The sequence below is a fragment of the Saccopteryx bilineata genome, chromosome 7 (genome assembly GCF_036850765.1).
Source record: "Saccopteryx bilineata isolate mSacBil1 chromosome 7, mSacBil1_pri_phased_curated, whole genome shotgun sequence".
Classification (NCBI taxonomy): Eukaryota; Metazoa; Chordata; class Mammalia; order Chiroptera; family Emballonuridae; genus Saccopteryx; species Saccopteryx bilineata.
Genome location: NC_089496.1, coordinates 81,787,399 through 81,813,492, shown reverse-complemented (window position 1 = coordinate 81,813,492; position 26,094 = coordinate 81,787,399). Strand labels below are relative to the sequence as shown.

The window sequence follows — 26,094 nt, the reverse complement described above, 5'->3', positions numbered from 1 at the left end:
TGTAACATTTTGTTTTTCAGGTATCTGAAATGTGCTGTGAGGCAGTAAAGAAGCTTTTTAAACAAGATAAATTAGGCCAAGCTTCCCTTGGAGTAATTAAAGTGATTTCTGGTTTTGTGAAGGGCAGAAATTATGACGTTAGGCCAGAGGTAAGCCTTTCCTTTTTTAGTTTACATTGTATTTGTTTTGAAATTACAAAATTAATTTTCAGTTGTCAGGAGGAATTCATTCCTTTTAGAAGTGTGCAAAGTAGAAAGGGAAAATTCTCAATTCCCCAAATGTAGCCTTCCATTCATAGAGTTTTGATTGCTCAGCTCACAGGTTTGTGTTTTACTTCCTAATTTCAGAATCTTGCTTTGCCATCGGATCTATGGCATTAGAGCTGATAATTTTAGTTGAAATTCAAAAATTATAAATATTTTATGTAAGAGAAAATATTTACTGTCTTTATTCAGAATTGTAGAGAGATCAGATCATAAGGCTTGACCATGAAACTTGATCATAGGGAAACTCATTTTAGTGATGTTAGAATTATAAACTACATTCTTTAATTTTGGAGTTTTTTTTGGGTATATATTTAGGTTGTACATTGTGATTTTTTAAGGTGTACAATGTAATGATTTAATATGTTTATACATTGTGAAATGATTAACACAATTTAATTGATACATCCATTATGTCTCATAGTTACCGTGTGTGTGGTGAGAATAATTAAGATCTATTCTCTTAGCAAATTTCAAGTATATGATACAGTATTATTTACTATAATCACCATGCTGTATTTTAGATCTCCAGAACTTACACGTCTTATAACTGAAAGTTTGTATTATTTGATCAACATATTTCCATTTCCTCCATTCCCTGGCAATCACTATTCTCTCTGGTTCTATGTGTTCCATTTCTTTAGATTCCACATATAAGTGAAATTGTACAATATTAGTCTTTTGTGTCTGGTTTATTTCACTTAGCATCTTTCAGTTTCATGCATGTTATCATAGAGGTGGTCCTTTTAATAATAAAGTAGTATTCAACTGCATGTATATACCATTTTCTCTATTGATTTAGTTACGGACAATGCAGTGAGCATAGGAGTGCAGATATCTCTTTGAGATACTAATTTTATTTCCTTTGGATATATACTCAGAAGTGGGATTGCTGGGTTGTATGATAATTCTAGTGGTTTTTTTGTTTGTTTTTGTATTTTTCTGAAGTGAGAAGTGGGGGGTGGCAGACAGACAGACTCCGACCGGGATCTAGCTGGTATGCCCACCAGGGGGTGATGCTCTGCATGTCTTGGGCATTGTTCTGCTTGCTGCAACTGGAGCCGTCTAGTGCCTGAGGCAGAGGCCATGGAGCCATCCTCAGCGCCCCGGCCAGCTTTGCTCCAGTGGAGCCTTGGCTGTGGGAGGGGAAGAGAGGAAGGAAAGGGGAAAGGATGGAGAAGCAGATGGGCGCTTCTCCTGGTGCCCTGACTGGGACCTGAACCTGGGACTTCCACACGCTGGGTCAGTGCTCTACCACTGAGCCAGCCGGCCAGGGCCTGTGTGTCTTTTTTTTTAAAATGTCTCTTCAGATCCTATGGCCATTTTTTAATTGGGTTATCTGTTTTTTGCTGTTGAGTTATATGAGCTCCTTGTGTATTTTGGATATTAACCCCTTAACCAGATAATGGTTTGCAAGTACTATTTTGCATCCCATAGATTGTCTTTTTATTCTATTGATGGTTTGCTGTGCAGAGGTGTCAGCTTGATATAGTCCCACTTGTTTATTTTTGCTTGAAGAGTATCTTTTCCCATTGTGTATCATCCCAAAGATTAATTGACCATATACTACATTCTTTAATTTGGAGTTGTTTTTCATTTTTTTTTTAAATTTATTTTTATTTTTATTTTATTTATTCATTTTTAAAGAGGAGAGAGAGACAGAGAGGGAGAGAGAGGAGAGAGAGACAGAGAGAGAGAAGGGGGGAGGAGCTGGAAGCATCAACTCCCATATGTGCCTTGACCAGGCAAGCCCAGGGTTTCGAACCAGCGACCTCAGCATTTCCAGGTCAACACTTTATCCACTGCGCCACCACAGGTCAGGCTCTGTTTTTCATTTGTGAGTAACATTTAATGAGCATATAGAATACATAATACTCAAATTAATCTTTCTGATAGGTAGAACTACTTTAGGTTCACTATATGCTTCCCTCCCCCAGATTTATTTATCGATTTTAGAGAGAAGAAAGAGAGAGAGGGTGTGGGGAGGAGCGGAAGCGTGTGCTCATAGTAGTTGTTTGTTGTATATGCCTTGACCAGGCAAGCACTGGGTTTCGGACTCAGCATTTCCTGTCAGCGCTCTTTCCACTTCACCACCGTAGGTCAGGCATAGGTTAACTATATGCTTTTAGTTCTTCCCTCTTTCCTTTTTGCTTTAAGCTCTGTAAGCGGAAATACTCAAGTTTTCTTCCAGATGTGCATATTGGAATAATACAAAGCTGTAGTTCTCAAGTATTTTTCCAGGAATGCTTGTGTCTGCAGGAGGCTGGTAGAGTGGTTTCTTCCCAAGAACATGGTGACTTTTAAACCCCCTTTGTCTTTGTGTTTGGATGGTCGCTGTAGCACACAAAACACCAGTTTTCTAATTAGCTTCTGAACTTTTTGAATGGCTTAAGGCAGTAGTTCTCATTGAGGTTCCTGAAGCAGCAGCAGTGGGAATGAAAATGATGAGTCCTGGGACGCACTCTAGACTGGTAGAATCAGAAACTCTGGGCCGAACCCAGCTAGTAGTGTTTTAACGGACCTGCCAGGGGTTTTATGTTTGCTCAAGTTGGAGACCCACTGACTTGAAGGAAAATAAGTTGTCTTGACAAATAACACTGATCTTCATGTTATTTATTTTTGGGGGGGTGGGGGAAAGATGAAGATTTGAACCATTTGCTGTAAAACTGAAGCTGGTTTGTTAAATTAAAGCTAGTTTAGAAAAACCTAATTTATATCCTGTCCTCCAATACTGGTTCGAACTTTCTTCTATCCTGTATGCCCATAGTAACCCTGCCTACCAATGCCAAGTAGTATGGTCTCTATTCCTTCCTGTCACTGAACTGCAAAATAACAGTACGTGTATTTAGCCAAATGCTAATTGTCCTTTCATAGACATAAATTACCATATATGTTGAGCAAAAAGATTATAGATTTTTGTGTAAAATGTAATAGGAGATGTTTCAAAGTTTTGATATTGTTTTTTTAATAAGGCAGGAAATAATACTGTTCAATGCTTACTTTTCTGTATAAAGGTTTTGACAGCAGTATAAATGTTGAGTTGTGTATTTGTGTTTTCTTCAATATTAGATGTTAAGAACATTCTTGTGCCTAAGAATCAAGGAAGTAGAAGTGAAGAAAGATACAGAGGATATTAATAAACCAAAAAAGTTCATGACTTTCAAGGAAAAAAGAAAAAGTCTGTCAAGAATGCAGAGAAAGGTTTGATTGGTTTCCTCTTTTGTTTTGATTTTAGATTAAAATGATAGTATAGAAACAGGTAAAAATCATTGTTAAGTCATAATTATAAATATTTTAAAATCTTCCATTTAGAGAATTTAATTTTCCTAGTTATTACAAAGAAATATTTTATTAAATCAATTGAAACTGACAATTCATTGACAAAGAGCAAGATTTTTTTGCCATGCGTGCTTTTTATCTTAGACTCATTTGTGACACATACGATTCTTTCCTTAACAGAAAGGATGTATTCATGTGAAGTTAGTAACAAAGTGGGTTTTCATTAATTGAATCATGTTTCTTTATTGGTTTGTATTTGAAACCTTTTGTTTATTTACTATGAGACTCTGGGCACTTTTTTTTTTTTTAGTTTTGAGAAGTGGAGCTAATTGATAGTACCTACCTGGCAGAGTCATTGTGCAGTTTAAGATAATGTACGTAAAGCACTCAGCCGAGTGCAAAACACCGGCGTGCTTTGTAAACACTGCTTCCCACCACCACTCTCGTTACTGTTATCATCTCCCCAAACATTGCTAAGCAGTTTATTAGGATCACCAAATCTCTTACGAAAAGAAAACAAAAAGTAATTTCCAGGATATTCATTTTTGAATGTAGCTAGTAATTCTGGAAATGTGATAGGAATATCAAATTAGACTTAATAACTGTACACAAATGAATTAAAATGTTTTCATTGCTTATTCCATACTATCCTAACAGAAGTAGAATGTGCAGTTGTGGTGGGGAAGCAAAGGCCCAGTAAGAATGGGCAGCTCTTGAACAACCAGTCCCGTGTCAGGCAGCTTGGCAACCATTGTCTGTGGCTTTTACAGCAGAAGGAAGCACAAACAAATTGCTATTTTGTTGAATTTCACTGTAGTGTCAGGTTTTACGCATTGTATATAAATGAGTTTGGGAAGTTTTGGTGATGACCGACTTCTGTGTCATAGATGATTGAACAACAAGAATTATTTCTGGGTTCAGCATGCTCTTCCCTTTTTTCTTTTTTGAAAAATTTTAACTTAAATGTAGAAAACTACAGAGAATAGTAAAGCCACCTTTCTGAATGAGCAAATATTAATAGACTTACTTCCATATATTTTCTTGCGAAGAAATAGGCATTGGTGTTATAGTTAGAATGCCCTTTGGTCTACTTCGTTCTGTTCCTTCCTTCCACGGGGCACCTGTCATAGGTTTGGTTTGTGTATGCTTCTTATCTCTGTTTTTCTACTTTTGATTATACCTGTGTTCATAGATAATCTGTAGTATTATTGTATGTGTTTCATAATATTGACGTGTTACACTTCTCTGAAGCTTGCTGTTTTCACTCAGTGGTATGCTCTCTCACTTTATTTTTTTATTTATTTTCAGTGGAAAAAAGCAGAAGAGAAACTAGAGCGAGAGCTTCGGGAGGCAGAAGCTTCAGAGAGTACTGAGAGGAAACTTAAACTGGTAGGCAGTTTCACATTCTCCTGTGCCAGCGATTTCCAGCCCGTGTGCTGCAAGAGTTTTTTTTTGTTGTTGTATTTTTCTGAAGCTGGAAACGGGGAGAGACAGTCAGACAGACTCCCGCATGCGCCTGACCGGGATCCACCCGGCCCGCCCACCAGGGGCGACGCTCTGCCCACCAGGGGGCGATGCTCTGCCCCTCTGGGGCGTCGCTCTGTCACAACCAGAGTCACTCTAGCGCCTGGGGCAGAGGCCAAGGAGCCATCCCCGGCGCCCGGGCCATCTCTGCTCCAATGGAACCTTGGCTGCGGGAGGGGAAGAGAGAGACAGAGAAGAAGGAGGGGGGGGGGTGGAGAAGCAAATGGGCGCTTCTCCTATGTGCCCTGGCCGGAAATCGAACCCAGGTCCCCCGCGTGCCAGGCCGACGCTCTACTGCTGAGCCAACCGGCCAGGGCCTGCAAGAGTTTTTAAAATGTGAAATGTTTGAGTATTTCATCCAGGCGCTGACCTCTTTCCCTTAGGTTGTCAAATAAAAAAATGACAACAGCTAACACAACAATAGCCATCCTGTGTGAATGAATCAAAATTATACCTATTTTTTTTGGGGGGGGTCAAATCTGAAAAAATAATATTTTGGTGTGCCACAGAATTTTAGTAATTAGTGTATGTGTGCCATGAGATGAAAAAGGTTGAGAATCGCTATCCTCTGCTTTTTAAATGTTTTGTTAAATAAGTTCACTAGGTATTTATTGTTTCAGCTTACGGCTTTAGAATTTTGGTTTGTTTAATGAGGCTTAGAAATGAGATGTACAAGAAATATGTGAACAGTGCTGGTTTTATGAAATCACAGGACATGTATCTTCAGTTAGAGTTCCTAAGATTGAATTGTTGGGAGAGATGGAAAGGGACAAAACTCTGAAAGTGACATGGTAATACAGAAGAAGGTGTACTAGGTCATACTAAAGCCATGCTTTCTGTTTCTTCGGCCAGCACACAGAGACTCTGAATATTGTGTTTGTAACCTACTTCCGAATATTGAAGAAGGCCCAGAGATCACCTCTCCTGCCAGCAGTTCTAGAAGGTCTTGCCAAGTAAGGGCTGTGTAGGTTGAAACCTTTTAGATTCTTTCTAAGTAAGTAAGTAAGACTGAAGTAACCATGCATTTTAAACCGGGCTTACTAATGATAACCCAGTGTCCTTCTCAGTTCTGTCTCTTTTCCTTTTGTCACCAGCCTTTGCTTGTTTTATTTTTATCTGGCTAGTCCATTTTGCTGCCCTGGAAGTATTTTCATGTACTAGAGTTCATATTATTGCCAGGCCAAACAGTTTGCTCATTTTAAATTTTGGGAACTATTGTCAAATTGCTTCCCAAAGCGATTGCAGCAGTAGATGGGAATGTGTGACTTCTAAGGCCCTTTCTTGTACTAGGATTTACAAAGCGTCAAAGGCTCTTGCACTACTAATGCTGAAAAGAAATCCATTAATACTTCACTGCCTCCTATTCTGTAGTGTACAAGGTGTTCTGATATTTAGTAGTTCCCATGATTCTCTCTTGAGCTCTATTGGGTGATCAGTTATTTCTAGAAATAGAGGCCCAGGCCAGTCAAGGGACTTACCTAGGATTATAAAGCTAAGTCATTGCAGAGCCTGAACTGGACACCAGCTCCACCTTCTCCTTTTAATTTTTATTTTTTTAGTGGGAGCAGGGGGGACGACAAGCAGGAACAGGAAGGGAGAGATGAGAAGCATCAATTCTTTGTTGCGACACCTCAGTTGTTCATTGATTGCTTTCTCATATGTGCCTTGACTGGGATAGGGTGGCTACCGGAGGGCAAATGACCCCTTGCTCAAGCCAGTGACCTCGAGCTTAAGCCAGCAACCTTGGGTTTCAAGCCAGCGACCTTTGGGCTCAAGCCAGTGACCCTGTGCTCAAGCCGGATGAGCCCCTGCTCAAGCCAGCGACCTCGGGGTTTCAAACGTAGGTCCTCTGCGTCCTAGGCCAATGCTGTATTCCCTGTTCCACCACCTGGTCAGTCTTCTCCTTTTTATTTTTAAAGCCTTTATAGGGTCCATTTTGTTTAAAACTAGCAGAATCTTTCCTCCTTCCTCTTTCCTGCCACCCCTTTTCCTAGAAGCTGATGCGGCTTGTCCTGTATGGCAGAGCCATGCTGAGCACCCGGGAAACCTTCCTTGGGGAAGCTCTGTGCTCTTCAGCTCCTTTCTCAGGGCAGAGTATTTCTGATATACTATGGTAGTTTGCTTAGCGTCTCATATATTCCTGCTGAATATAGTGTCCAGTGTGGATTGTCAAAAAGGCCAGTCTGAATTAGTGAGAAAAATGAGCTCTATCATCTATCATAGCTAACATTTTGGAATAAGGAATATTTAAAGTATATACAGTTTTAAGCCAAGTTTAATTTTTTAATTTTTGGCTGCTTTATTTCTATTTTTAGGGTACCTTTTAACTAAGCTTTGTTTGATTTTAGGTTTGCTCACCTTATAAATGTGGAGTTTTTTGATGATTTACTAGTAGTTCTACATCGTCTCATTGAGTCTGGTGTAAGTCATTCTATTAATGAATTATTTTTAAAGATATAAATGGGATTATTATTCTTAATATCTTTTTTTTTTTTTTTTTTCTGTTAGGACCTAAGCTATCAAGAAAGTCTTCATTGTGTCCAGACTGCTTTTCATATTCTTTCTGGGCAAGGTTAGAGATCTTCTTAATCGAGTTTGGTTTGCTTTACCTTTGGAGTCTGTAACATATCTAATTGGCGTTTGTTGTCATTTTTCAAAGGTGATGTTCTAAATATTGATCCAATGAAATTCTATACACATCTTTACAAAACACTGTTCAAGTTACATGCAGGTATGTATGTTTAGATAATGTGTCTTTGATATTTCTTTTAAGAGTATGTTGTGACCAGAATGATAGTCAGTGAAAAATGAGAAATAGGAGCTGGAATACTAAGTGCGGCCGCCTGGGCCACACATCTGTGTTTAAGCCCCTGCAGGGTGGGGAGGGCGGGACTCTGGCAATGTGTACAGCCCACCACCACTCTTTTTTTTTTTTCTTTTTTTTTTTACAGGGACAGAGAGAGAGTCAGAGAGAGGGTTAGACAGGGACAGACAGACAGGAACGGAGAGAGATGAGAAGCATCAATCATCAGTTTTTCATTGTGACACCTTAGTTGTTCATTGATTGCTTTCTCATATGTGCCTTGACCACGGGCCTTCAGCAGACCGAGTAACCCCTTGCTCGAGCCAGCGACCTTGGGTCCAAGCTGGTGAGCTTTTGCTCAAACCAGATGAGCCTGCGCTCAAGCTGGTGACCTCGGGGTCTCGAACCTGGGTCCTTGGCATCCCAGTCCGATACTCTATCCACTGCGCCACCACCTGGTCAGGAAGCCCACCACCACTCTTGAGCAGTGTGGCCCTACCTCATGGGTCAGGGCAGTGATTTGGGACAGGTACGACAGTGGATCTTGGGTTTTTCTGGAGATAAGCAAAGTTGCATCAGGGATGAGTAATGAAAGGGTGTCTGTTGTTCTAGGTGCTACCAACGAAGGAGTCGAGATTGTGCTCCAGTGTCTGGATGTCATGCTAACGAAGCGCAGGAAGCAAGTTTCTCAGCAGCGAGCTCTGGCCTTCGTCAAGCGCCTCTGCACGCTCGCTCTTCATGTTCTCCCCAGCTCAAGCATCGGCCTGTTAGCAACTGACAGAATCCTCATGCACGTGAGTAGTGATCCGAATGAAGACAGCCAAGTCTGGAAGTACAGTGTGCTGCTTCGTTTCAGGCGTGTCTTCCCCCCCTGCATTATTCTTTAATTATAAAAGTAATTCATACTTGTAACAGAATCAGGTGATGAAGGAAGTACATAAAATTACAAAAGGAAGACATTCCACCCCTATTGATGCTCTCTAGAGGTGACCATTTTTACTACTTGACCACTTGGTGGGTATCCTTCCAGCTGAGTTTTTTTTTTAATTCATGTATAAACACATACATCAAACACACAAACAACATAGCCTTTCTTTTCCAATGGGAAGGGGGTTGCAAAGATTATGATATATTGTTCTACAGTATTTTTTTTTTTAATAATTTTATTTTTTTAATGGGGTGACATCAATAAATCAGGATACATATATTCAAAGATAACAAGTCCAGGTTATCTTGTCATTCAATTATGTTGCATACCCATCACCCAAAGTCAGATTGTCCTCTGTTACCTTCTATCTTGTTTTCTTTGTGCCCCTCCCCTCCCCCTTTCCCCCTCCCATTCCCCCCTCCCCCCCGTAACCACCACACTCTTATCAATGTCTCTTAGTTTCACTTTTATGTCCCACCTACGTATGGAATAATGCAGTTCCTGGTTTTTTCTGATTTACTTATTTCGCTTCGTATCATGTTATCAAGATCCCACCATTTTGCTGTAAATGTTCCGATGTCATCATTTCTTATGGCTGAGTAGTATTCCATAGTGTATATGTGCCACATCTTCTTTATCCAGTCATCTATTGACGGGATTTTTGGTTGTTTCCATGTCCTGGCCACTGTGAACAATGCTGCAATGAACATGGGGCTGCATGTGTCTTTACGTATCAATGTTTCTGAGTTTTTGGGGTATATACCCAGTAGAGGGATTGCTGGGTCATAAGGTAGTTCCATTTTCAGTTTTTTGAGGAACCACCATACTTTCTTCCATAATGGTTGTACTACTTTACATTCCCACCAACAGTGTATGAGGGTTCCCTTTTCTCCACAGCCTCTCCAACATTTGCTATTACCTGTCTTGCTAATAATGGGTTCTACAGTATTTTTAATACTTAATAGTGATGAACTCATTTTTGTATCAGTAGAAATATAACTACGTTATCTCTTAAATGAGTAAATATGGTTATTTATCACTTACATAGTTATTAATATGTGCCTACCACTATAAAAGTGCTTTACAAAACTTACTTAATTTTCATAACCACTTTGTGAAGTACCTACTATAACGGGAAAAGTGAGATCCAGAGAGAAGGAGTAACTTGCCTAAAGTGACGCTACTACTAAGAATGGCAGAGGTGGATTCCAGTTCAGGCCATCTGAAGCTTTTATACTTTGTGTTTTTCTTCCCTTTTTTTTGCGTTTTTCTTTTCATGGACAGATAGGTTGTTTTTGCTGTTACAAATAATGCTGTAGAGCATATCCTTATGTGTAGCTAATATAATTCTTTCTATAGGACAGATTCTTAAAAGTAGGATTGCTGTGTGAAAAGAATATTCTAAAGACAAAATAATGTTTTGCAATTGCTGTACTCTTACAGTATAAGCTTAAATTTACAAAATTATGATGGTATATGCTTATAGCTCTTATATAACTGTAAAATCAAATGAAATTTATGTATAAATAAAAGTGCAGCACTCAGTAACCTTTAAACTAAGATTTAATTAATCCTTTTTATGTGACATTTTTGTAGACGTTCCCCAAAACAGATCTGTTGCTTGACAACGAATCTCAGGGCAGTGGGGTTTTCCTTCCTGAGCTGGACGAGCCCGAGTACTGTAACGCTCAGAACACAGCGCTCTGGGAGCTGCACGCACTGCGGGTAAGAGCGCCCTCCCTTTGATCTGGTGAGCACTTTGCTCCAGCTTTTCCCCGGGAGTTACTGCCAGAGTACTTAATATACATGTTGTGTTCTGAGACCTCCTTTCCTAGAATTTGTGTTTCAACAGTTTGTATTTCACTTTGCTGTTAGTACCCTTTAAGATGTTGAAATACATTTTCTAAGGAAACTGGAAATGAATTTTGCTGGGTAAGATGTATTGAAATCATTTCCTTCCCGGACACATTTGTATTGGCTCCTATTCAAGGAGACTTTGATAGGCCTGCCAGTTTTAGGAGGGTTTCACCGCTGTTGTGACCCTATAGCGTGGACAGCGTTAGAGTGAGACTCAGAAAATGTGTTTCATGGGTCCTGGCCAGGTTAGAAAACGCTCACTTGGTTAGAGCATTTTCCCGATAAGCCAAGTTTGTGGGTTCAGTCCTCATTCAAGACACGTACAATAATCCACCAATGAATGCATAACTGGAATAACAAATTGATGTTTTTCTCTCTCTAAAATCACTAAGTAAATAAAATTTAAAGAACTGTTTTAGGAAGCCTCTTGTAAACTAACTTTTTCACTCTGAAAAAGAAGTTGCTTTCTGACTTTTCATATTGTAAGAGTGAGACTGAGCTCTGTCACTGTTCACATGTTCATTAGTCAGATTTGTGTTGTCATTAACCCTGTGAGCAAAGATAGTATTTTTCTTATAGTTATATGGTTCGTATGAATTACATAAACATCTATATATTTTTTTAATATTAGGATTTATGCCAGACCAGTGGTGGCGCAGTGTATAGAGCGTTGACCTGGGATGCTGAGGAGCCAGGTTTGAAAACCCAAAGTCACTGGCTTGAGCACGGGCTCATCAGGCTTGAGATGCAGGGTCACTGGCTAGAGTGTGGGATCATAGACATGACCCCATGGTTGCTGGCTTGAAGCCCAGGGTTTCCGGCTTGAGCCCAAGGTCGCTGGCTTTAGCAAGGGGTCACTGGCTGGGCTGCAGCCCCCTGGTCAAGGCGCACATATGAGAAAGCAATCAGTGAATAACTGAAGTGCTACAACTATGAATTGATGCTTTTCATCTCTCTCTCTTGCTAAAAATAGCAAAAATAAAAATTAGTGTTTATTAAATAAAATCTTCACTATAGCTAGCATTTTATAAAATACTGACCTGTACAAAATGTGGTTGTCCTGTTTTCCTTCTAGCGACATTACCATCCCGTAGTGCAGAGATTCGCAGCGCACCTCATCGCTGGAGCCCCTCTGGAAGGCTCCGAAGCACTCAAGCCAGAGTTGAGTCGAAGGTAGTGTTTAGCATTGCCTGGTTATAAAACTAGGTTTCAGTTGATACCTTTTACTGTGAGGTGTCTGTTTTATAACATAATAGATTTTAAATTGTCAAGTAGCTGGTTGGTTATCTGGATTTGGTCTCACTTCATTGTCCTGAATTGTTCTAAAGAGGAGTCTTGCCGACTGTAATTTTATTAGTTTGTTTTGGGTAATCATAACATCTTTTTTTTGTCATAAACATTTTTATACATACAGGTAAGTAGGAAGAACAGTCAATCCCCGTATGTCCATAACTCAAGTTCAGCAGTTAACAAGATAATACCATATTTGGCTTTAATGATGAACCACGATTCCAGCTACAGTGAAATTCCTTTATTTTTCTTGAATGGTCCGGCAAGGAGAGAAGCGAGAATGCAGAGGAGAGAACTGCTTTGGAACACCGCCCCCAGAGGGCGGCCGCTTCTCCCCTTGGCTGGTCCGGCAAGGAGAGAAGGGAGAATGCAGAGGAGAGAACTGCTTTGGAACACAGCCCCCAGAGGGCGGCCGCTTCTCCCCTTGGCTGGTCTGGCAAGGAGAGAAGCGAGAATGCAGAGGAGATAGCTGCTTTGGAACACCGCCCCCAGAGGGCGGCCGCTTCTCCCCTTGGCTGGTCCGGCAAGGAGAGAAGGGAGAGTGCAGAGGAGAGAGCTGCTTTGGAACACTGCCCCCAGAGGGCGGCTGCTTCTCCCCTGGCCTCCGGCCCCCGGCACTCTCCTTCACCTTACGCTCTTCCAGATGGGGACTGGGCCCTCCTCAGGATGTCCTTTCCCCTACCTGTTTATTCTGAAAAAAATGTTCAAGTACAAGAAAGTTTAAAAAAAATAGGAATTACCTTTTTGCCCGCACAAAATCAGTTAGGAAGCACCTCAGTTATACAGAAAAGAAGAGAAAAACGGTCTAAAAGACACTCTTGTAATAAACCCACCACTCAGAATTAATATTTTGCTGTTGATTTTTCTCCTTTCCAAACACACTGGTTTTTTAAATTCAGAGATCACAGGCAAATGACCTGTAAGCAAGCAGGCTGATTTTCTGGCCTCTTCAGAGTGTGAACAGAAATTAAGTTAGTTGTCATCTTTTTAATATTGGAAGAATTCACCTAAAAATCTAGCTTCTCTTAAAATACTTGGCGGTTTGACAAAATAGGTCTATTTTTTTTTTACATGGCAGTAGTTAGCTGCTTACCCCTCTGAATGAGGATAAATTCTGTAGTTTCCCATAAACCCTTCTCCTCCCGGGTAGGCTAGATAACTTTGGCCATAAAATCATAAAATGGCCATTTACCTTTTTCTTCCCTCAGTCTTCCCACCTGTCTCCTAACCTTGTTTTTAAAAGGAAAAAAAAGGAAACAATTGTCACCTTTTTCCCCCCACAATCTTTTTCTGGCAAGTTTGCATCAGAGATCTTGAACATCTGCCTCATTTATGCCAGAGGTTTCCTTTGCCAGAGGAAGATGGGGAACCGGTTCATCCCAAAGGCTTGAGAAAGGAGACTCATGCTGTCCTCCCCTGAAGAGTTCGCTTGGGATGGGGCCCTAATCACAGTCCTTGCAGGCCCTTGCCAATCGGTCTCCTTTGAAGAGTGGGTACCGACCCCAAATCTAACGGTTCGTCTATATGCCGTGGTTCTAGACATTTATTCTGTCTGGAGAATGGTTCTCCTTGATTTTAATCCAGGACAACAACTGAAGGGTTGAGCTGTTTGAAGGAGGATATCTCCATGCTTCACTGGTCTGGCTCCCAGGACAAAGTTGAACGTAATTGCATTATTGTTTACATACTGGTTGAGCTGGGATTTGATCGCATTGAGCTTGAGCTCTTCTCCTCAGCCTTCTCTCTGTTCATGCCTGTGTTTCTAGATGTATACCAGACTTCTGTGAGGTGGATTTGGTAGGATGATGTTGTCAATACGTGGGAATTTAGGATTTATTTTGTGTGTTGATTTGTTGGTTTCAAAAGCAGGATTATGTTATAGCTTAATATATGAGTTTAGAATGAGTCATTCTCTGGGTACAGTTAAGTTATACAGGCATGGGGGTGTCTTTTGTGATGGTAGATTTCTCTTTGTGACTACAGATCTGCTGTAGAACTTTTTGAGGCTTATAGCATGGCGACAATGACATTCAATCCTCCTGTTGAAACTTCAGTCTCCAAAAGGAAGGTATGTGATACTTTTCTTTTTTTTTTTGAAAAGATGGTAAATAAACTAAATATATCTGATTCCAATTTGCCTTATTGTCTCATAGGTAGATTATTTTTTCATGTTCAGAGTTGATGGTAGGATGGATCTCTGGGGTGGGAATTCTGTATGGACAGCCCTAAGCCGGTGTCATTCAGTGTAGGCCTGTCTGCACCTGACCCAGCACCTGGCATTGTTTCATATGTTGGTTTGGTGTTGCTTGTGGCCATTTTCAGCTTTGCTCACACTTGGATTTTGCCGATAGCAGAAGAACTTTTAGTTCATACTTTTAATATTTTTTTTCAGGATAAAGTTTTACAACGGGATTCATTTTTGAATGAAGATTTAAATCAACTAACTGAAAGACTTTGCAATGAGGTTGCTACTCAGTTGCCTCTGGATTTCACCGAATATTTGAAAACATCACGGTAATAGAAGAATGAAGAGCCAGTGGCTTTCCTGTACATTTGTGTATTTGTTCAGGTGCACATAAAGATAATGGCTAATTTAGGGCCTTCTTTGTGTACAAGGGAAACTTCCTAAGAAAATTAGCGGAGGAGGAAGAATTACCCTTTGCATGGCACAGGATGCTGCCCTGATTCTGAAAATGTCCTTTCATTAAGAAAGGAGAATCACGGCCCTGGCCGGTTTGCTCAGCGGTAGAGCGTCGGCCTGGCGTGCGGGGGACCCGGGTTCGATTCCCGACCAGGGCACATAGGAGAAGCGCCCATTTGCTTCTCTACCCCCACCCCCTCCTCTGTCTCTCTCTTCCCCTCCTGCAGCCAAGGCTCCATTGGAGCAAAGATGGCCCGGGCGCTGGGGATGGCTCCTTGGTCTCTGCCCCAGACGCTAGAGTGGCTCTGGTCGCTGCAGAGCGACGCCCCGGAGGGGCAGAGCATCGCCTCCTGGTGGGCAGAGCATCGCCCCTGGTGGGCGTGCCGGGTGGATCCCGGTCGGGCGCATGCGGGAGTCTGTCTGACTGTCTCTCCCCGTTTCCAGCTTCAGAAAAATACAAAAAAATAAAAAAATAAAAAAAAAGAATCAAAAACCTTTTCCTCCCCTAATATTTGGAATCTTCTTTCTTAATGATGTTGCCTTTTTAAAATTTAATGTACTTATTAAGTTACAATTTAAAAAATATCTTTGGACTGAATTTTTTGAAATTCAGTAGCTAGATTAAAATGAGGGCAGTGAGAAGAGAGAAAAGAGTGTGAGGTGGTATTTACAGTTCAGCTACGCTTTATAAGCATATAAATCTGTTTTTGTACTACCCTAGTTGGAAGCAAGACAAAATCTAAATTTGAATATTTTTTATGAAGAATTTCTTATTAATTTTTTTTTTCATTTTAGAGAGAGGAGAAAGAGAGAGAGAAGTGGGGGGAGGGACAGGAAGCATCAAGTCCCATATGTGCCTTGACCAGGCAAACCCAGGATTTTGAACCGGTGACCTCAGTGTACCAGATCGATCCACAGGTTAGGCCCTCTGAAGATTTTTTTTAAAAATATTTATTTATTGATTTTATTGAGAGAGGAAGGAATGGGGGGAGAGAGACAGGAACATAGATCTGTATGTGCCTGTATGTGCCCTGACCGAGGAATGAAGCAGCAACCTCTGTTCTCTGAGATGATGTTCTAACCAACTGAGTTCTCCAGCCAGGGCTGAAGTTTTTTTAAGTGAGAGGAGGGGAAGTAGAGTCCTGAATGCACCCCAACCTGGATCTACCTGGCAGCCCCTGGGGAACCTGTCTTGGGCTGATGCTCGAATCAGCTGAGCTATTCTTAGCACCTGAGGGTGACTCTTAGACCAACTGAGCTCAGCACCTGGGGTGACACTTGAACCACAAATCGAGCCACTGGCTGCGGCAAGAGGAGAGAGAAGAGGGAGATGACAGCGGGGAGAAGCAGATGGTCACTTCCTTTGTGTGCCCTGACCAAGAGTTGAACCCAGGACATCCACATGCCGGGCCAATGCTCTATCCGTAGAGCCAACCAGCCAGGGCCCAGGGTTGAAGATTTTTGAGAAAAGAAAAAACAGCTTGAAATTGGACACCAGATTCATTGGCTCTTGCTGGGTGGTACACTTCAAGAAATATTTGGCCTTTGTAAAAAAGAATGAGTGTTCATTATGGCTACTTTCAAAGGAAGTTTGAATGTGACTCTAGCCTCTTTGAAGTTCTTTGCATTTTCTGCCATGCTCTGGAGGGTGATGGGGGTGGAAAACACCATCCCGAGAGTTTCCCGTTCTGTTTAAGGATAAAGGGCGCCCAGTGAAGACTCCCTCCCCTGTACAGGTGAAATGCCTTATTCTTATAATAAAGCACTATTTTATGTAGCAGCTGTTGCAGTATTCTAAGATTGGCCAATGAAATAAATGTTTTAATGGTCAGGTTATAAAAATGTCTCCAGTGAATAGCTGAATAAAACAGCTGGGTTTTTTTTCTTTTTTTTCTTCCTATTCTTGTAATGTGAGAATTTGTAAAAACACAGCAGTCCAATTAAATATACTGCTCACAAAAATTAGGGGATATTTCAAAAGTGAATATGAAGCAATAAAATATCCCCTAATTGTTGTGAGCAGTATAGATCTGTTACTGCTTCAGAGCTAGAGAAGACAATGATTTCGGTCTCCAGAGCTTAAAGCTCTTATATTTTTTTGTCATAAACAAAATGAAAAGGAAGTTCCTTTACTCTTCTGGCAGAGGAAAACACCACCTCTCACAGTGCCTGTACTCGCCTAGCATTTTCTTATTTGTGATTTTTACGTGTTTCTAAGGTCGGTTTTTTTTTTAGGCTTGATCATTTAATGATGAGAAAAGTACCATTCAGCATATAAATATTTGATAGCCCACTTTGCAGATGTAAAACAAAGTTCAGGAATGTTATAAATAGTTTGGATGACCAGAGGGTCTTCTTCCCTTCGCAGAGCACAGCCACCAATACATGCCAGAAATCACTTATTTTCCAAACATGTACAAATACATTTATATTCTATTTTGGCAGTAAAGACTGTAGTTTAGGTGAAAAATAACTTAAAATAGGAATTCATCAACTATTTCACACTTACACTTTTAACCTTTTGTTACCTATATAATTACAGTGGGACCACAAAATTATATATGTAGTTTTTGAACTACCTATATGAATTTGAGGATAAAATATATTTGTGCATTAACTTAAATTGCCTTGTATTGAGTTTCATTTTCAGAACTGAATAGTAGTAGTCATTACTAATAACAGACAGACACACACACACCCTCAGCTATACTGAGCTACAGCCTTATTCTTTTTTTTTTAACTAGACAGATATTGAGCACCTACTATGTGCTTGGCACCGTGTTCAGCACTGAGGTGAAGTGGAGGGAGTAAGACAGCCTCAGTCTTCCGGGACCGTGCAAGCCGAGTCAAGTCGTTCACACGCTAAACAAAGTAGGACATGACCTAATTGTGACAGTGAGTTGTTTCCAAGTTCAGAGACCTCTGTCATCTGCAGTAGGGATGGTTTCAGAGGCCTCTGTGAGGGCAGGCTTGAGCATAGTATGTTTCGAATCTGAGAGACGTTATGAATAGTTTGATAATCATGGAGGTTCAGCAAGTATTTCAAAAATACTCATTTCAGTTATTAGAATACTTAGTCATCAGTCAAGGATTGCTTTTAGGAAGTAGATACATAGAAATGACAGAGACCACACAGTTTTTTTTTAAAGTTTTTATTTATTGATTTTATAGAGGAGAGAGGGAGTGGAGAGGGGGGCAGGCGGGAATGGGGAGCATCAACTAGTTGCTTTTTTTCTTTTTTGTGACAGAGACAGAGAGAGGGCCAGACAAAGGGAAGAGATGAGAAGCATCAAATTTTTTTTTTTTTTACAGAGACAGAGAGAGGGATAGATAGGGACAGACAGACAGGAACAGAGCAGTTTTTCGTTGTGACACCTTAGTCGTTCATTGATTGCTTTCTCATATGTGCCTTGACCGCGGGCCTTCAGCAGACTGAGTAACCCCTTGCTCGAGCCAGCGACCTTGGGTCCAAGCTGGTGAGCTTTTGTTTTGCTCAAGCCAGATGAGCCTGTGCTCAAGCTGGCAACCTTGGGGTCTTGAACCTGGGTCCTCCGCATCCCAGTCCGACGCTCTATCCACTGCGCCACTGCCTGGTCAGGCAAGAGAAGCATCAATGCTTCATTGTGGCGCTTTCTTTTTTTTTTTTTTTGTATTTTTCTGAAGTTGGAAACAGGGAGGCAGTCAGACAGACTCCCGCATGCACCCGACCAGGATCCACCCGGCATGCCCACCAGGGGCAATGCTCTGCCCATCCAGGGTGTCGCTCTGCTGCAACCAGAGCCATTCTAGCGCCTGAGGCAGAGGCCACAGAGCCATCCTCAGCGCCCAGGCTAACTTTGCTCCAATGGAGCCTTGGCTGCGGGAGGGGAAGAGAGACAGAGAGGAAGGAGGGGGAGGGGTGAAGAAGCAGATGGGCGCTTCTCCTGTGTGCCCTGGCCGGGAATCAAACCTGGGACTCCTGCACGCCAGGCCGATGCTCTACCACTGAGCAAACTGGCCAGGGCCAATTGTGGCTCTTTATTGCAGCTTACTTGTTCACTGATTGCTTTCTCATATGTGCCTTGACCACGGGCTACAGCAGAGCGAGTGACCCCTTGCTCAAGCCAGCGACTTGGGGCTTATGCCAGCAAACTTGGGGTCATGTCTTTGATCCCACACTCAAGCCAGTGACCCTGCCCTCAAGCTAGTGAGCCTGTGCTCAAGCCGGATGAGCCCGTGCTCAAACTGGCAACCTCAGGGCTTCGAACCTGGGTCCTCTGCATCCCAGTCTGTTGCTCTATCCACTGTACCACTGCCTGGTCAGGCCCTAGTTGTTTTTTGTATGTGCCTTGACTGGGCAAGCCTGGGGTTTTGCCTTTTTTAAAAAGATTTTTAAAATTTATCTAGTAAGAGGAGGGGAGGCAGAGACAGACTCCCACATGTGCGAGACCGCAATCCACCCGGCAAGCCCACTAGGGTGTGATGCTCTGCCCATCTAGGCCCTTGTTCCTTTATAACCAGAGCCATTTTTTAGTGCCAGAGGTGGAGGCCATGGAGCCATCTTCAGCACCCAGGGCTGACTCCCTCCAATCGAGCCATGGTTGCAGGAGAAGGGAGGAGCGGGAGGGGGAGAGAGAATCAAGAGGGGGAGGGGTGGAGAAGTAGATGGGTGCTTTGTGCCCTGGCCGGGAATCGAACCTGGGACATCCACATGCCAGGCCGATGCTCTCTACCACTGAGCCAACTGGCCAGGGCCACACAGTTTGAACCAGAGACCTCAGCATTCCAGGTTGATGCTTCATGCACTGCACCACCACAGGTCAGGTGGAACACACAAATATTAACAAGCACTACAGCAACATCATGGAAACGTTGACCCAAGTATGGACATTGTGTAGGAGGCAATCTCCAATTTCCCTTTTCTAATCACGTTTTGAAGGACCCAGAATTCACCTCTTGCCTCACTGCTGATGTGAGAGAAGCAACTGAAAGGAGTCAGAGGCGCCACCTAGAGGGCGCTTTCCTCCAGGCGCCCTCGCAGCCAAGCTTCGCCCAGACACCAGCCTGGAGAACTGCCCGCTTCTACTGGCGTGGGAGCAGGTTGTGGAGTTTTGTGTCTGACAGTTAATTCTAGCTTACCAGGCTGGTGTACAAGCTCTGATTCCTTTTCAGAACTAAGCAAAGGCGGTGTCAGGCCGAGGGTCAGAGGTCAGCAGGGCTCCTGGAAAGTGAGAGAACAGGACGGGGGAGGGTACCCGGATAGCAGTAGGGGGCCCCTCTCATTACCCAGCCTCCAGTGTCCTCAGCTATCGAGATGGGAGACCTGTATGAGAGTGAGTTTGATGAGAAACCAGGCACCTGTAACTCACTGGTTAAGTCTTGGCCCCATATATACCTCCAACTGGAGAACTTATGAAAAACTTTTCTTTACCAAGGAGGGACATGACGAGAGCTGTTCCTGCAAGAGGGCACTTCCTGCCCAAATAGTATTACTTCCCACAGATCTTTCCAGACTCGCCCTCCATTCCTCGCCACCCTCGTATGTACAATGTTACATTGTGCAGAACAAGCAATTCCAGAAAAACGGCTGAGTGAGAGGAAGCGGATCTATTCGGGCGGCACAGATGCGGCGGGTTTCTCCTCTGACACCTTCTTGCCAGCTACAGGTTTCTTAGAAATTAGCACCACCTGACAGTGACTGAACTCATGCAAAAATTTTCCTTTTGTTCTTTAGTGAAGCAACTTAAAATATTTCCCTTCACATCTTATACAGTCTGGGTGGCTATTTTAGATGTATTCTAATTAATAGGATAATTTTGTTTGGTATTCTAGTATAGCTGTATAATTCAGATAAGCCATAAATAAAAAGTTTCCTGTTTTTGGTCAACACCAAGTTTGTGCTGGTTATTTGTAATTGTAGAATAGGCCTTTTATATTTTTGAGTAATGTGTCCTTAAAATCCCAAAGACTCAAATACAATAGAGTATGTACTTTTACCTCAAAAGAGATAAACAAGCAAGTTGAGCTGCAACACAGGCCTTCAGCTAGCTGGGTTTCCTCACTTGCTAACACCTCGTCTCACCTTGTCTCGCGGTGTTTCAGACCGTGTGCTGCAGCCGAGTCAGCTGTGGGAAAGGCTGTTGCGTGGGGTGGGGCGGAGCTGAAAGAGAGTCAAGGCCAGAGGATAAACCTAGGGAGACCAGTTTTGCTCTTTATTACTCTGCACAGTTTTTATTTGACTTCCGCCAGGTAGGCCAGTAACTAGTTTTCAATACATGGTACACCAAACCAGATGAAAAAAAAGATGCCTATTAATTTATAGGAGCTCGATAAAATATTTCTGGAATATTGTTTTAAATGGACAGCATCGTGCATTTGTTCTAGACTGATTATTTGATTTAAAAGGAAACCCGTAGCTCTGTACAAACATCAGACTGGAACAGCCTGAATTCTGCTGACAAGCAGATAAAGGTTCTTTTAGCAAAAAAGGCTTTAACTCGGGAAGAACTTCCGGTCACGTGAAAGCAGTGCGCCATGTTTGTAACATTTCCGTTTTTATAATTGGTTTAAAAAATAACTTCTCAAGGCAAAGTTTTGGATTTTTAGTGTGTTTTATAATTTGAAGGAAAATGGGTTTTACTTTAGAAGAACACACATTTCTTTTTAAAAGTCGTAATTTGCTTCATACCGAGAAGAATCCTTTACACTTACCTGATAGTTTTATACAGCAAGTTTTTAAAAATAATTTACATTAAATGGCAAGTATGACTTGGATTAATAGCTCTTCAGTTAACTAGAAATGAAAATGAAGCTTTTTAAAAATGAAATTCTGGCCCATTTCAGGTATTCATGGTGTACATTTTTTTTCCCGGAGATTGTCTTCAGATAGTAAGACAGAATCACTATAATGTTTTTAATCCATAAACGATATCAGGAAAGCTATGTATAATAAATATCTAAGTACAGTGTCAGTACAAACCTTGCAAAATAAATAAATTTAAACACCAACTCAATCTACTTTTGCTTTAAAAAAATGGTTAAGTTTCTTGTTAAGACATCACAACTCAGTAGATATTAAATTACACATCATTCTATATTAATTTTGTGAAAACCAAGAGTGGAATAATCTGTGAATATATAGGCAATAAACATTTTTTTAAAAACCATCATTCTATATGTAAAAAGAATTCCTAAAGAAGAGTACATTACGGTACATGATATGGAAACTAAATCGAATTCTTCTTTAATGAATCGTACAGGACATATTTACATTTGCAATGCCCAAAAGCTTCCAACTCTCAGCCGTAAAATGTATGACAATTAGCTTCTCCCAGTTTCCTAAGTTAGATCAGCAAACTACAGTGCTTGGGCCAAATCCAACCTACCACCTGTTTTTGTATAGTTCTTGAACTAAGAATAGTTTTTACATTTGTAAGTGAGTAGTTGAGAAGAAACAAAGGAGGAACATTGGTGACATCTGAAAATTATATGATGTTCCAATTTCAGTGCCTGTAAATAGTTTTATTGGAACCAGCCACGCTCATTCATGTATGTATTGTCCCTGGCTGCGTTTGCACTGGGACGGCTGAGCTAAGTAGCTACAACAGAGACCATATGACCCATAGAGCTTAAAATACGGTATTTACCGTCCGGCCCTTACAAAGTTTGCTGACTCCTGTTCTAAGTCAATTATTGCAAGCTTAGCCATTTAAAAAAAATAACTGAACTGTTGACATCTGTAAAATGGCAGTCATCTGGGCTTTGCTTCGTTCACCAGGAAGACGGTTGGTAGCTGGTCCTGTGTCATTCTGCTTGTCCTCAGTGTGGACCTCACATCATGTGTGAAGAAAACTTCAGTCCAGAAATCATCAATTTCCAGTTTAAGTTGAATGAAAACAAGGAAATTATATTTGTTTCCACCATGTTCATTCGTGACTTTTAACTTCTTGCCAAAAGATCTTCACCCTGTAAAGTTGTATCCATAGGCTTGTTAGTATATTTTATTTACTCACTTTTTAGGGAGAGGGAAAGGCAGGGGGAAGAGCGGGAAGCATCAACTCTTAGTAGTAGTTGCTTCTCATGTGCAACCTCAGCGTTCCAAGTCAACGGTTTATCCACTGCGCCACCACAGGTCAGGCTCATTAGTATATTTTATTATTATTATTTTTATTATTATTTTTTGTGTTTTTCCGAAGTTGGAAACGGGGAGGCAGTCAGACTCCCGCATACGCCCAACCGGGACCCACCCGGCATGCCCACCAGGGGGCGATGTTCTGCCCATCTTGGGGCTTCACTCTGCCGCAATCAGAGCCATTCTAGCGCCTGAGGCAGAGGCCACAGAGCCATCCTCAGCGCCTGGGCCAATTTTGCTCCAATGGAGCCTTGGCTGCGGGAGGGGAAGAGAGAGACAGAGAGGAAGGAGAGGGGGAGGAGTGGAGAAGCAGATGGGTGCTTCTCCTGTGTGCCCTGGCCGGGAATCGAACCCGGGACTCCTGCACGCCAGGCTGACGCTCTACCACTTAGCCAACCGGCCAGGGCCATCATTAGTATATTTTAAATGAAGAAGCAGAAACATTTATAGTGTGGCAGGGCTGTAGTCTTCAACCAACAGAAGCCCACAGCTGTGGCGGCTGGGGAGAGACTATTTCCTGTGCGCTCAGTGTTATAACACGATGTTCCCAGGAGGGAATAGTAGGTAGGCTATTTCTGTCTGGAACACCATATTCTTTAGAAAGATTTTTTTCCCTTTATCACAAACTTCAACTTTTTTTTAAGATAGAATTTCTCCAACAACCATATTTATTACTTCAGGTAAGAGTAAGGTAAATAATTACTTGTTTAGAAAATCTTCAAGTATTATTAATGGGTAACTTGACACTTCAAAGCTGAAACTTTTAGAACAAGCGACATGAAATACGGTCATCAGAAAGCTGTAAAAATAGCAAGCTTGCTTTCTTACGAGTATCTTCAGAAAGGTCCCTTCTGTTTCACACGTGCTCTTTCTGGGAAACACCATTTGTAAAGGAATTTGTAACAAGGATGTTTATTCCCACAGGTGCAGCAAAGGCAGTTTTTAAAGAGAAGCTTCCCCGGGTTTCAGGAAAGCTGCAGCCAGCTGAATGACTCTGAATGCCTGCTGTAGAACAGGAGGCCAAGGACATTTATCTAAATCATCATCCTCCCTACTCCTAAAATATAAGCCACTAGCAATGCTCATTATAGCAAGCATATTGTTTTAAAGTCAAATTTCTGGTGGAGTTGTAATCTTACATACTTATGTAATTTTTTTTTTTACAGAGAGAGGGATAGGGACAGACAGGAACAGAGAGAGATGAGAAGCATCAATCATTAGTTTTTCGTTGTGACACCTTAGTTGTTCATTGATTGCTTTCTCATATGTGCCTTGACTGTGGGCCTACAGCAGACCGAGTAACCCCTTGCTCGAGCCAGTGACCTTGGGTCCCAGCTGGTAAGATTTGCTCAAAGCAGATGAGCCGGCACTCAAGCTGGCGACCTCGGGATCTGGAACCTGGGTCCTCTGCATCCCAGTCCCACACTCTATCCACTGCGCCATCACCTGGTCAGGCACTTAATGTAATCTTGTAGCACATGAGGGCTCTTTACTGGCAGAGTGTAATTTCGCCGTTTCGTTATGGAGGTTATAATATAGAGGTGTGTATAACATCACATCTGTGATTTATTTGATGCTAAGTTCTTGATACGGAAAACCATATTTTCAGTTTTGATCACTGTCCTTACGGCCTGCTTGCTGACCCACTACCATGGTGAGTCATTTTCTAAAAGTTGGAGAGGCTCGACATGGGTGCTTGCTGAGTCCTAAAGCTCACTTGCCTTTTGGAGAAGGCACTGAATGAATGTCTCAGTGACTGGGGCAGAAAAGGAAGTAAGTCTGGATTTTTAAAAAAAGTTTGGATACCGACTGTATGTCAACAGAAAAATGGGAGCTGAACCTTCTCGGGACCTGACAGCGGGGCTTCAGAGCTCCGCGCGCAGGCACCGTGGTCTGATGCTGCGCAGCGTGGACTGCTGCCGCAGTTCTGAGATTTCTTTCTGATGAGTCTGCTTGTAGGACCCAACCAACCGTGACTCCCTGGGAATAGCTGGCTCTGGCATTCTGAAGGAAGTGGCTTCCTGTGTGGGGCCTTGTCTCTTGTTTTGAAAGAGCTCTTTTAAGTGTGGTATGGGCACCAATTGCTTTAGGAGTTGGTCTTTAAATGTAGAAATACAGTATGGCCTCTGCCCGACCTGTGGTGGCGCAGTGGATAGAGTGTCAACCTGGAATGCTGAGGTTGCCGGTTCAAAACCCTGGGCTTGTCTGGTCAAGGCCCATGCGAGAAGCAACTGCTACGAGTTGATGCTTCCCGCTCCTCCCTACCTTCCTTTCTCTCTCCTCTTTAAAATCAATAAGTGAAAGTGCTTAAAAAAAAAGAAAAAGAAATATGGGTTCTATGTATCAGGCTTTCTTTTGGGCTGTTACAAATCAAAATTGGCCCTGTCAAGAAGTATCAATGAGGTTTTTTTTTTTTTTAGAGAGAGACAGGAAGGGAGAGGGATGAGAAGCATCAAGTGGTAGTTGCTGCACCTTAGTTGTTCATTGATTGCTTCTCATACGTGCCTTGGCTGGGGGGCTCAAACTGAATATCAAATAATTGAAGAGAGCAACTCACAGTTGCTTCACTTGAGCTGTTTGCTGGTTGCTTCTCATATGTGCCCTGACCAGGCAAGCCCAGGGTTTCTAACTGGTGACATCAGCATTCTAGGCTGACGCTCCATCTGCTGTGCCACCACAGGCCACACCGCAAGGAGTTTTAATTCTGAACCGCAATTTAATATGAGAAAGTGAGGGTTGTGACAGAGACAGGCGATGAGGCCCTAGAAGCGCGGGCAGCGATGCCTTCATTGTGGTCTCTTGTGAAGTTTAGTTTTTACTTATTTTTCTTGTGAATTTTAATTCTTAGAACTACAACACAATAGGTGAAAAGTCTTTAATAGTCCCTGAGGTTCATGAGGAAACTAAGTGAAAAGAAGAAATCGTATGTTTGGTTTCCTGATCTGCTGCTTGAAAAAAGATTCAGGTTTCATATACACAAAGTGTTTTAAGATCGAATGACATTTACTCTGTATGTGGTGGGCTGGCAGCCCGAGGCCCAATTTACTCAATTTACTGCAGTTTCAAGATGGAGGTGGTTATGTTATTTTGCTTTCTTTTTACTCATCACATCCTGAATGCCAGATTTTAATTTTTCAAACAAGGCAGAAGTTGAGGTTGTTGAGGCCAAATTAAACTTAAGTCAGAGAAACAGAAAACTGGGACCCCCCAGGAGTGAGAGCGGGTGACCTGCAGCAGCCCCTCGGGCTCGTGCGAGTTACTAATAATTACAACCGCGCACGTCTGGTGAAATGAGGCTGACGCAGTTCGGGGAAGTGGGTTGTCTTCTTGGACCCTTTGTCGAATTATTGAAAAATTAAGGAGGTCTAAAATGATAACTTCTGAAGGCACATATATCTT

General features: G+C 42.0%; 2 protein-coding genes across 5 annotated transcripts in view; one reads left to right on the top strand and one right to left on the bottom strand.

Moving 5' to 3' along the window:
* NOC3L (NOC3 like DNA replication regulator) overlaps positions 1-16,186 on the top strand; it is a 30,708-nt gene extending 14,522 nt beyond the window's left edge. Inside the window, exons 10-21 of the mRNA XM_066239304.1 lie at positions 21-149; positions 3,333-3,464; positions 4,851-4,931; positions 5,919-6,019; positions 7,415-7,487; positions 7,575-7,638; positions 7,726-7,797; positions 8,482-8,663; positions 10,394-10,522; positions 11,730-11,827; positions 13,928-14,012; positions 14,337-16,186. Coding sequence (XP_066095401.1) covers positions 21-149; positions 3,333-3,464; positions 4,851-4,931; positions 5,919-6,019; positions 7,415-7,487; positions 7,575-7,638; positions 7,726-7,797; positions 8,482-8,663; positions 10,394-10,522; positions 11,730-11,827; positions 13,928-14,012; positions 14,337-14,462 — 1,272 coding nt within the window. The 3' untranslated portion in view covers positions 14,463-16,186. The remainder of the gene's footprint in view (positions 1-20; positions 150-3,332; positions 3,465-4,850; positions 4,932-5,918; positions 6,020-7,414; positions 7,488-7,574; positions 7,639-7,725; positions 7,798-8,481; positions 8,664-10,393; positions 10,523-11,729; positions 11,828-13,927; positions 14,013-14,336) is intronic.
* Positions 16,187-20,749: 4,563 nt separating this feature from the next.
* The window catches only part of PLCE1 (phospholipase C epsilon 1), a 415,629-nt gene continuing 410,284 nt past the window's right edge, over positions 20,750-26,094 (bottom strand). For all 4 annotated transcript variants that reach the window (XM_066238785.1, XM_066238784.1, XM_066238788.1 and 1 more), the window contains one exon: positions 20,750-22,529. The gene's annotated coding sequence lies outside the window, so the exon portion shown is untranslated. The remainder of the gene's footprint in view (positions 22,530-26,094) is intronic.